We start from the raw sequence: 12,142 nt of genomic DNA on the forward strand, positions 1-12,142 counted from the left end.
GTGCATTATTTGGGGAACAGATATGGATACTCTGACAGCCCTGACTTCACCACTACACAATCTATATGTGTTACAAAAATCACACTTGTATTCCATAACTTTACTAATGTAAAAAAAGAACTGGTCCGGCACCGTGGCCCATGCCTGTAATCCTAACACTTTGGGAGGCCGAGGCGGGCAGATCACTTGAGGTCAAGAGTTCGAGACCAGCCTGGCCAACATGGTGAAACCCTGTCTCTACTAAAAATACAAAAATTAGATGGGCATGGTGGCACACGCCTGTAATCCCAGCTACTCAGGAGGCTGAGGCAGGAGAACTGCTTGAACCCGGAAGGTTGCAGTGAGCTGAGATCTCACCACTGCACTCCAGCCTGGGGGACGAGAGCAAAACTCCTTCTAAAAAAAAACAAAATAAATAAAATAAAATAAGAATAAAAGGCAAAAGGCCTATTTAAGATAAAAAGAAATTTCATAAAGTATCTAATCCAGTTCTAATTGAGTGCTTAGTAACATTGCATCAAAATGTATAAAACAAATGATGACAGAACCTAAAGAAAAAGTAGACAAAGTCTCAATCTTAGAAGGAGATGTCAAGATCTCAGTAGTAACAGTACAAGCAAACATCTCTAATTCCCAGCCCCCAGCACAGGTCCAATCAAAATTTGCTGACCTGAAAAAAGAAATGTACACAGCATAGAATTTCCCAGGCAGTTTCAATTTCAAGTATAAAACTGTCTTATCCCCCATGAGGATAGGGGATACCCCCAAATGTCCCTTCTGGACATTTATCTAGAAATTTGGTTTGGAAAATAAAAATAGTATCTCCACAGGCTCCCTGATATCTTCCTACATTGCCATGTTCTCCTTTCCCCACAGGGTCCTAGGCCCCAGGAGCACTCAGGTGCTGGAGGTGTTTAGAAGGGGTGCCTCTCATACCTGAGCTGCAGCATCTGTCCCAGGAATTCGGGTGGACCGCCTGCGGGTGACGATGACCGATGGCTTGTGCTCAGTGGAGTTCTGGTCAGGACCCTGCCCATCCTCATCAATACTTCCAGCCTGGGCTGCCTCAGTTGGGTCCACAGTCCGCACAGGCACAGACACTGGGATGATGAGGGGTACCATCCCGCTGTCTTCTCGTGCTCGCTTGGTGGCTAAGACAGGCTCAGAAAACTCCACCTCACACTTGGTAGTTGAGGCCAATACACTTCTCCGCTTCTCTTCAGAGCCACTGACATCCTGGAGAAGACGGGAACAGAAGTGCAGTTTAAAAGATAAAGTCATAGCCAGGCACAGTGGCTCACACCTGTAATACCTGCACGTTGGGAGGACAAGGCAAAAGGACTGCTTGAAGCTACAAATTCAAGACCAGCCTAGGTAACATAGTAAGACTCCGTCTCTACAGAAAATAAAACAAAATGAGCTGGGTGTGGTGGCAAATGCCCCAGCTACTCAAGAGGCTGAGGTGGGAGGATTGCCTGAGCCTGGGAAGTTGAGGCTGCAATGAGCCAAGATTGCACCACTGCACTCCAGCCTGGGTGACAGTGACACCCAGTCTCAATAAATATATAAACAAACAAATAAAAGATAAATTCTGATTTGATCTAGGACACTCATTCTCACTTAGTCAGTGGCTCCCAATGATCTCACAACTTGGCTTTTCCCTGACCACCTTTTCTCCAACAATTTTTTTTTTTGGAGACAGGGTCTCACTCTGTCATCCAGGCTGGAGTGCAGTGGCGAGATCTTGGCTCACTGCAACCTCTGCCTCCAGGGTTCAAACGATTCTCCCACCTCAGCCTCCCCAGTAGCTGGGATTACAGGTATGCACCACCACACCTGGCTAATTTTTGTATTTTTTTTGTAGAGATGGGGTTTTGCCGTGTTGGCCAGGCTAGTCTTGAACTCCCGATCTCAAGTGATCCAACTGCCTTGGCTTCCCAAAGTGCCGGGATTACAGGTGTGAGTAACTGAGCCCAGCTTCCTACCACACTTGTAAATATTCTCCAATCCTTGACTAGACCTACAGGTACCCCTGGGCCAAGGAGAAGTCAACAGTCAATACCAAGACCTGGGACCTAGCAGGCTTCCAGGAAGTTTTATGGTGAGAAGCACTTTGATTTATTTGTCTGTTTGTTTTTTTAGATGAAGTCTCGCTCTGTTGCCCAGGCTGGAGTGCAGTGCCGGGATCTCGGCTCACTGCAACCTCTGCCTCTCAAGTTCAAGTGATTCTCGTGACTCAGCCTTCCCAGTAGCTAGAATTACAGGTGTGCACCACCATGCCCGGCTAATTTTTGTATTTTTAGTAGAGATGGGGTTTCACCATGTTGGCCAGGCTGATCTTGAACTCCTGCCCTTAGGTGATCTGCCCACCTTGGCCTCCCAAAGTGCTAGGATTACAAGCGTGAGTCACTATGCCCGGTCAGAAGCACTTTCTATAGAAGAGAACAGTGTGAGGCTGGGTACAGTGGCTCACACCTATAATCCCAGCACTTTAGGAGGCTGAGGTGGGTGGATCATCTGCGATCAGGAATTTGAGATCAGCCTGGCCAACATGGCAAAACCCGGTTTCTACTAAAAATACAAAAATATGTCAGGTGTGGTGGCAAGCGCCTGTAATCCCAGCTACTGGGGAGGCTGAGGTGGGAGAATCACTTGAACCTGGGAGGCGGAGGCTGCAGTGAGCTGAGATTGCACCAGAGCACTCTAGCCTGAGTGACAGAGTGAGACTCCATCTCAATAAATACATACATACATACATACTCTCCATAACCCGCCTTCTTCCAGGCCCTTCCACCCTGGCCTAGAGCAAGGGTCCCCAGATGGCCATCTCCTGCCACAGGTGGCTTACAGATGGGTTTTGTTTGCCCTGCACAGTGGGTGGCACATGAAATAGTATCTAATTATTCAAAAAATATTTCTGCGAAAGAAAGTAAGCAAGAACCATGTAGCAAGGTGAAGGGTGGTCTTTGTACTATTTCCCCACAGGCAGTTGGCTAGGGCAAAGTCTGGCTGTCCTTAGGCAAGAAGCAAATCCTGCAGCCTCCCACCTATCAGCCTGATGTCCTCTGCCAGGTCTGGCTCCACTCCATGCCACTCTCACCTTTGCGTTCTGCAGCGAGGCCAGCTCCACCGCCTTCTGGGCCAGGGTCAGCAAATTGGCCTCCTGGGACGCCCGGCGCCTCCGTCGCGTGCTCTGGATCACGCCGCCCCGTAGCACCTGCCCACAGTCCCCTGTGCTCACTGCCCTCATGCCCTCCTCGATGCCCATGGCAGGAGCCTCTCGCTCCCGGCCATTGGGTGCTAGTCTCTCCCCATCAGGCAATAACTGCGACTCCCTCAGCTCCAGCGGGAATCCCAGTGCTTCAGGATGGGGCTGCCCCAGGGCGCCAGGTGGTGGCTGCTGCAGGGGCCAGTGATGTAGGAACAGGTTGCCAGTGGGCTCCTGCCCAGGTTGGGTGCCAGCCCCATCCAGGGCAGTGGGAGGCAGGATACCCTCCTTAGAGAGGCGGCGGGAGCGGCGAGGAAAGGGGATCTGGACCTGAGGTAGCGCCGGCTGCGGGGCTGACTCCTGCAGGAGGGCCTTGCGCAGTTCTGGGTTCATATCAGGGTTTGGGGGGAAGGGGTAGGGTGCCATGCTGTGGTGAGCCAGGTGGGACTGTCCTAGTGGCCCAGCCGGCTGCAGGCCAAAGTCCTGGGGTTGCTGTGAGGGTGGCTGCTGCATGGGGTAGAAGTTCTCAAAGAGTGGCATCTGGGGTAGGGCGGCCTGCTGCTGCTGCTGCTGCTGCTGCTTCTGCGGGGGGAAGGCAGCCACTGGGTTTGGGGGCGGTGGGCCCTGCCGGAAGACCTGCCGGTTCACCTGGTGGCCGAATGCCAGCTGGAAGGGTTGCAGGGGCAGCGACTGGTTTGGGGGTTTCTTGGCTGCATGGAAAGAATTCAGCGGTGCCTGGGACCGCCCTACCTCCAGCTGCACCTTCTGTGGCATCATTGGCCGCACATTTCCATAGCGGTCCAGCTGTGGGCCCCCTGCTTTCTCCCGCTTCAGTGCCTCGGGGTGGTTATAGTAAGTCGGGACTCCCACTCCAGGATGAGGGCTCCCCTTGGGTGCACTGTAGAGGGACAGACTGTGGCAGTTCCATGTTGAATGGGGTGGAGGCTGGCCTGGCTGCTGCTGCCAGCTGCCATCACTGACACCCCCACCTCCTCCTCGCTCTGGGCCCCGCCCTGGAGCCATCACAGAGTTGGGCCACTTTACTGAGGCCACCTGCTGGGACAGCATGGCTGCCGAGGTCCGCTCAGGCCCATACACCACAGAGTTCAGCAGGGCCAGGCTGCTGGGAGGGGGCAGTTCCACAGGCTGAGAGGTGGAGGCTGCCCCTCCTGGGCCCTCATGTCCGACGTACTGCTCCTCCTTCACTCTGATGGACTGCTGTGGGGGCTGCAGAGGAGGGGGCTGCTCCTTGGGAGCTGGTTCCTGGCTGCTGAAAAGGGAACGCTTCCGCTTGTTCTGAGCCTTGGGCTGGGCCTGGAGGTTCATGATGTGGCCAACTGAGCCCTGGCAGTGAGATCCACTTCACCAGTCGCCCATCCCCTGGGGAAATGTCCTGCTGGAAGCTGGGCTCTAGTCCAGGGGCCAGGGAGGGCAGAGCAGGGGCAGAGGAAGACGCTGGACAATGTGGTCAGGCACTGGGATAAAGAACTGCCGGCTGTTCCTTCCTCTTCCAGAGAGGCTCTGGGGCTCAGCTATTCTTCTCAGTTCATGATGCTCCACAGAGTCCTGGTGCCTGCAGAGGGAAAGGCAGGGATAGTGTCAGCCACAGCCTCCCAAGATGCCCCGAATGTCAGCACAAGTGTAAGAAAAGGGGCCTCCAAGGGCCTTCGGTCCAACCACCTCATATCACAGGGACAGGCCCAAAGTCACAGAGTAGCATTGGTGAGGCAGGAGCCAGGACCTGCAGGGGAGCTGCCAGGAGGGCAGGAGAATCAGCTGCACCTCCCAGGGTACTGTGACTCTCTTGTTCCACCACCTCACCCTCCTGGTTCAGCTCCAGGACTGCCTGCATCTGACTGTGTTATTTGTTCACTGCATAAAGGCACATTCTAAGGGACAAGTGGAGCTGACATCCAGCCCAAGCCCCTCCAGCCCAGCTGAGAAAGGGGCAGCAAAAGCCACACTGGGTTCCCCTCTCCTCTTAACCCAGGACCCAGCCCCCTGGGTGGCCAGGCCTGGTCCTCCTGGCACACATCTGTATATGCAGGAGCCTCCCACCAGACCCAGAAGGATCTTTGTCCAGCCAGTGCCTCCTCTGACACTCTGAGCACATCTCAGGATCGGGAAGTGTAGAGGACAGGGTCATTCCCGACATGGCCACTCCTCCTGTGCAGCCCCAGGGTTGGAAGTTCCACCAGACCCTTGTAAGAGTCCAGGGCCCTGGGTCAGACTCATCATCCATTACACCGAGGCCTGCAGGTAAGGCCCCAGGAGGGTGTGTGCAGTCCTAGCCCCACCCGGGGAAGAGCTACTGGGTGGGGCTCTGGCTGCCAGAGTCTTCCCCAAACTTGCACAGAACCTGTTTTGCAACCCTGGCAGGCTAGAGGCAGGATCCAGGCCAAGAGCTGGTCAGCAGCTGATCCCACCCTTGCCCGACCCCAGTCCCTTCCACTGCTGAAGAGCCCCTGGCAAATAGTATAACTCAGATCATAGAGGGTGCAGATTGCTAGAACTCAGTTCCAGAAGGTTTCTCCATGATACTGTCATGACTAAAGTACACAGTTTTTCTGTTTTAGTTTTATAACTTGATTTTTTAAAACGGTTGCTATACAACAGAATCTAGATCCGTATTTTACAACTTACATAGCTGCTTGCATGTATTTTTAAAGACTTTTTCTTCCCTCAGAGTGCTGATTGGGTTTTGTTTTTTTCCTGGGAAGTTGGTGGGGGTGGGAGCTAATGGCCCACCTCTCCCCAGTAAGATTCTGGTACCGGGGAGGAGGGGAAGACAGCTAGGGCAGCTCAGAAGAGGAAATCTCAGGCCCTAGATGTTCCAGGTCATTGTTAGCAACCCCAACAGCTCCCAGGAAAACCGCCGGGAGCAGCGGAGGGCAGGGCTGGGCAGGCACAGAGTCCCGACTACACCCAGTGCGGCCTGCCCCCAGCACCGGGAATGCCCCTCCCAGCCTATCGCTCCACTGCAGGCTTCCGCAGCTCCCCAGCCCCTGTGCTCCTGGAGCCTGCCTGCCTCCTGCCCGCCTGCGTGACTCACAGCCGCCTCCCTATCTTTCACTTTCACCCAGCACCCAGAAAGGGAATAACTTCCTCCTCCATTTCCTTCCTCAGCTCCCAGGCCTTGAAGAGTTAGAAAGACCCTCCTCACGTGCAGCCTTTGTCTTCTCATATATGAAACCAGAGGGAGGGAAAGGCACAGAGACTAGGAGGGCATCCAAGTTACCCTGACCCCCCAGCAAGAGGGCGAGTGGGGTGATCTGGACAAGAAGTGGAGAGCTGGGGGCCAGAAAAATAACCTTTCTCTTGCTTTTAAACTCGCTTTCCCTGACAGCCAACCTAATTCAGAGCAGGGACCCAAAATCACCCTGAGCACCCCCATGAAGCTGCAGGGTGGGACTGTCTGGCTCCGCCTCTCCGAGGGAACATCAAGCCCACAGAACTAGAATTGTGTGTTTGCAGAAGCATGACAGAGGAAGGAAGAATGTGCGCCAGCCTGGCAGGCCCACGTGCCTCCAGGGGGCTGCGAGCCCCTTCGGTGGCCGCTCACACACACTCACGCCTCCCTCTGTCACAGCCCTGTCGCCTTGTGAGCCACAGCATGGGCTTGAGGCCTGGAACAAGGGAAGGTCCACGTGGCAGGCAGGTCTGGATGCACGTGCCAGTGTGAATCTGATGGAGGGTTGCGCCCCCTCCATGGGGATGGCTGTTCCAGTGCCTCTCGCAGGAGGAGAAAGGGTGGAGCCCACAGCTCCAGGACTAGCCTGCTTCTGCCCAGGGCAGAGGGCAGGGGCCAGAGGCCAGACGCAGGTTTTACAGGGGCTTACCCTCAGCTGTATGGTCAGGCCTGGCGGAGCTGGGCTCAGCTGGCCAGCCTCCCACTCTCACCCTGCACATCAAGGAGGGCCATCATTCAGGACACCACAGCAGCCTCTGAAGCTGAGACAGAGACGTGCTTTGAAGAAATCAAGGGAACTGGTATGGGGAAGGCTGAATCACCCAGAAGCTTCCTGCTGCAGAGGCCTCTCTGTTACGTTCACTGAGGAGCTAAGGATGCCAGGGGCATGGACACTCAGGCCTGGAACCTCAGAGAAGAAAGGTCATCGGCTGGGGGTGGAGAGAAGAGTGGAAGATACTGGCAACGTGGGAGGAAGGCTGGAGGGGTACACCTAGGCAGCAGGACACTAAGTAGTCACAGGAATAATGATGATGGTGATGGTGATGGTGTACCTGTGCCAGGCAGGTTGTACATGCTTTGCATCCTTTAAATTTCCACCATGGCCTTATAAGGTAGGTGTTGCAGGTATTTACAGGTTAGCTGGATGAAGCTCAGAGGGGCTATGTAAGTTGCCTATAGTCACACAGTTATTATGAGGCAGAGCCAGGACTAGAACCCAGGTCTGTCTAATTCTAAGATCAAGCTCTTCTTCCTTATACCCAGGACATGCCACTAAGACCCCAGACCCCTCTTCATACACCTCCCTTCCACAGCACACTCCACACCACTTCCAAGCAAGGATTTTCTAGACACAGATATCCCTCCTCATTGGCACTGGGAAGCCCCTTACCCGCTGCCTGAACCTTTGGCAGGTGCTCTCTCCCATTCTCCCCAAATACTGAGACTCTTGACCCTACAGGAAGGGAGGGCAGGGAAAGGTCTCACCACAGAGGGGTCAGCAGATGTGTGAGGTCTACCTGCAGGGAGGCCTAAAACACTTCCTCCTGCACTACCCACTCTAGCCCCCGCTCTGGGCCTGGACTCTCCAGCTCCTGCAACCCCACCCCGGGCTAAGTTGCTGCTGGTGGTGCCTCCAGCTCTCAGACCCCATGGGCTCCTCCCAGCCTACAACTCGGTCAGGACTATGCCACTTCCTCCCATTTCTTCTACCCTACCCCTACTGCCCTGTTCCTCAGGTGGAAGTCAAACTGCCCTTCCTCACAGTGAGGAAGAGAAAGGACGACACCTCCAAAGGCTGCTGACCTATGGGCCTAGTCCCCGAGGTTGCAGGGAAGAGGATGTAATGAGGAACTCCTGCCAGCAGCTCAGCCCTGGGACCAGCTGCAGGGCCTCTGACAACGGATGCAGGAACACTGCAAAGGAAACCCACAGTCACCACGTGGCCCCAGACACTGCAACCTGCTGTCAGTCTGTTTGACTGTCACGCTCTATTCACTTTTCCCTTCCTCCAGGCTTCTCTCTGCTGCAACCAATCCTTGACCAGACCCACAGGTACTCACCGGCCAAACAAAGAGAAGGCAACGGTCAAGATCAAGGCCTGGGACCTAGCAGGCTTTCAGGAAGTTCTATGGTAAAAAGCACTTTACTCTATATAAGAAAGCAGTGTGCACCAAGAAAACAAAACAGTGCTGACCCCACATCTTTGTTTTGCAGACACATGAGGGAAGATGCTAGAAAGGCCTTTGGGTGTTCAGTGGTGATGGTGACACCACCTCTTCCGGGATGTCAGCTCAAATACATACTGCTCCCCAAGTGCCATTAGCAGCCCAGCCGCACACCCCACACTGGCTGGCCGACCCCAGGAGAAGCCAGTGCGCTATCACCACAGGGCGAGGGGCCAGGCAGTGGCCACGGGAGTGCCAAGGACACTCACCAGTCCACTTGGGGCAATCAGTGTGTCCATTTCAGAAGCAAGACTGTTGTGAGTCAAGGTCACATGGGCCAGGGAGGAGATGCTAACTTGATTTGAGCAGCTGTAGGGGCTTAGCTCTGAGCTGGGTGTGAGAGTCAACCTGAGGGCCCCTGCCCTTGGAGGCTAATGCTCCAAGCTCCCACTCTTTTGGCCTGGGCCACCCCCGGCCTCACAAGCTCAGCCCTAGGAAGAGGGGAGTCAAAGGTCCTATGTCTGTCACCCAAGGGCAAGACAGGCTCAAACAAGGCCCTGAGCCTCCAAGTGAGTCAGTTCTCTGAGCTGTCTCAGGACAAAGTCTAAACTCCCTGCCCTGTCCACAAGTCCCTGCAGACCTTGGCTCCCGCCACCTCTCTCGACAGTCCATGCTTGAGCCAGGGCCTCCAACGTGCTCTTCTTGCTTTGTTTCCAGGTCCTTGACCAGGCTGTACCCCTTCCTAGGACATCTTCTCACTCTTTTCATCTGGCCAGGTCCTATTAATCTTTCAGGTTGCAGACACTGCTTCCACCGGGAAACCTTCCCTGACCCCAGAGCTGAGACAGGAGCTGAACTACAAGCCCCTAACACACTGTGCATGGCACACTCAATCCCAGGTGCCTGCTTCGTCATCCCCAGCAGACAGCAGGCTCCACGGGGCAGGGTTGGCAGACGGTTGTACTTTGCACTTGGTTTGTATCTGCCTGTCAGGATGCTCATTCAAGACTGCACCCAAGGTGAGTCAGAACCATGCCTGGGCAGAGGCGACACTCACAGCCAGCATTCCCACCCTGGGCTCCTGCCTGCTCCTGACTTCTGGGCTCTCTGATGCACATCAGAGCTCCTCAAGATGCTGAGATGAAGTGAAAAGGCCCAGCCTGGGACCCCACCCCACCCTGGCCCCAGTCCCTCTCCACTTATGTGGAACACAAGTCCTTCTCCCTGCTGGCCCACAAGCCACCTGCCCTTGACTGTCACCTGCTGCCCCACACCACATGTAGGCCAACTGGAAAAGTGCCAGCTCCACTGTTGCCCTTCACCCCACTTTTCCAGGCTTCCGTCCCCACCTAGACCGTGGCCAGGGACATAAGCCTATGGGTCTGTTTACCTCATACCCTGACACGGCTGGGTCTCAAGATACTAAGGTCTGGCCAGGATGCCAGGGAGCCATAACAAACACCTCCCCCTGCCCAGGGGAGCACAGCATGGCCCAGCTGGCCCCCTCATCTGGGCTCACATCCTGAAAAGCTCTCTCAGACATTCTGGGGTCTCCACATACAGCCAGACTAGGTAAGTGTCCTGGTAGTGTCATCTTGGGCCAGGTAGAGTCGCCCAGGCCCTTAGACAAACTTTCCCTCTGGACTCCATCTACAATGGCACATGCACCCCACCAACTGGGACTTCACGCACAGGCCAGTGTATCCCATTTCTGTAAGCCACAGGGCACATAAGCCCTATTGGCGGTTTGCAAACCAATAAGGAAGGAGGCTCTGATACAGTAGACGTAGACCTGACTCCCACAAGTGTTATTTTCCCTGGGAGCATGAGAGAGCAAGCAAGAGGCCCTATGGTCAGCCCATTCCCAATCCAGAGAGTCCCTGGACCATTACTTCTCTGGACTGAACTTCAGCTCTGAAAAGCAGAGCCCAGGCCAACAGGCCAGAGAGTCATGAGTCCCAGGGGTCTCAGCCACCAAGCTGCTCCAGATCAGAAACTTGGCCAGGGTTCAAGCTACCTGCAGTTTGAGCTTTCACAGTAAAAATGCCAACACTGAGATGCTTTTAAAGGGATATGTGTAAGAGGAATCCTTTCAGGCCTTTTGAGGCACTCTCAGGGCTCTGTCCAGGCTTCTGCCTTGATTGCTTCCCTCCCCGACAGCCCCACAAATGCCCACAGGGTGTCCATGGGAAGCTGGGATAGCAAGGTTGGCTTTGCAAGGAGGGGTGGGTGTTGGGCTGCTAATGTGGAGAAAAAACAGTCATGAGCAAAGCCGGAAAAGGATTAAGCCTCCAGGCTCAGCTTTTGCCTGCACTGAAGGGACTGCCTGCGTTCCTCCTAGGCCAAGGCCACGAATCACAGGCAGCCCAGGAAAATCTCTTCCAACAGGACCCGGGGAGGAAGCAGGCAGGTTTAGGCTTCCTCTGCAGGAGACTCAGCAGCTGTTTCTGCAGCCAGGTCCTCAAGAGACTAAACCTCTGGTGAGGGCCTCCTGGGACCACTGGGGTCCTTGGTCTGTCTCCCCACAACCCTCTCTAGGCCCTACGCGGCTCCCACCACTGGAGGCTGCTCCAGCTCCTCGTTCCCTTTCTGGAAAGGCCTGGCTCCCCAGCAAGGCTAGGGCAGGGCTCTCTGAAGTCTGTGCCTGAGCACCCTGGTGCCAGACTCTGCCTTGGGCCAAGACACAGACGAGACTACTCACAGGGGCCTCCCTTGACATTGCCCTGCCCAGCCCACTCCCCTACCATACACCCTCCCCGCTGCAGCCCTGCAGGTCGGCCTGCTGCCCCTTCATCCACTCCACAAGCATTTGCTGAGCTCTTGCTGCAAGCCACGCTCAGGGAAACACAGAGACAAGGCACAGTCCCTACCCTTCCAGATCTTCCAGGCCGGTGGGGAGAGAGAGATACAGAAACACATGCTAATTATAATGCAAGGCAGCCCGTGCAGGGGTTAGAGGTAAGCGACCTCTGGGGACCCCTGCGGGACCTCCCTAACTTTGAGCCTCTCCTAGAGCTGTTCCTTCTGCCTAGAAGGCCTGCCTCCACTCTCACAATCTGTTTCTCTCAAGGTCTACCTCCTCCAGCTGGCTCTCCAACACATACTGTTGTCACCCCTTCTGAATCTTCATGCTCTTATACCACTATCCCATAATGCTTCTTCAATTCCCTTCTGTTCCTGCTCAGAGCCTGAGCAGCAGGGCCTGGAGACAGCATGATCCAAGGCAGAGGGCAGTGACTGCTTGTCAGGTAACCAGCAGATGTCTGGTCCAGGAGCTGCCGCTAACTGGTTCCTGCCTTTGAGGAGCTTAAGAGCCTCGGGTGGGAAGAGATCTGCATCCAGGGACCAAAGAAACACCTTTTTAAAAAGCAAGTGCCACGCGGAACAGCAGCCACCAGGACTAGCTGCATGCCGAATATGAGAGAGTACTACTTATCTGCATAACCACTTATTCCCAACTGAGAAATGACGGAAGGCTGGCTCTGAAAGTAACTTGTCCCAGTTCACAGAGCTCACGACTAAGGAGTCAAGATTCAAATCTAAGCCTCCTGCCCCCAAACCAGGTTTCTCTCTGTCACT

The 12,142-nt window shown here is 54.8% G+C and overlaps 1 protein-coding gene across 5 annotated transcripts in view; it reads right to left on the minus strand.

Moving 5' to 3' along the window:
* MIDEAS (mitotic deacetylase associated SANT domain protein) overlaps window positions 1-12,142 on the minus strand; it is a 72,668-nt gene that overhangs the window by 18,308 nt on the left and 42,218 nt on the right. For 4 of the 5 annotated variants that reach the window (XM_012438180.2, XM_012438178.2, XM_012438179.2 and 1 more), the window contains exons 2-3: window positions 3,101-4,781; window positions 937-1,236 (exon numbers count right to left, since the gene is read on the minus strand). In XM_012438180.2, the coding sequence (XP_012293603.2) occupies window positions 937-1,236; window positions 3,101-4,534 (1,734 nt within the window). In that variant the 5' untranslated portion in view covers window positions 4,535-4,781. Of the gene's footprint in view, window positions 1-936; window positions 1,237-3,100; window positions 4,782-7,788; window positions 8,094-12,142 lie in introns of those variants that run through there. The other variant, XM_064375023.1, reaches the window with a different exon arrangement.

Source organism: Aotus nancymaae, unplaced genomic scaffold, assembly GCF_030222135.1.
Source record: "Aotus nancymaae isolate 86718 unplaced genomic scaffold, 86718_ANA_hifiasm-v0.15.2.pri h1tg000011l, whole genome shotgun sequence".
Classification (NCBI taxonomy): domain Eukaryota; kingdom Metazoa; phylum Chordata; class Mammalia; order Primates; family Aotidae; genus Aotus; species Aotus nancymaae.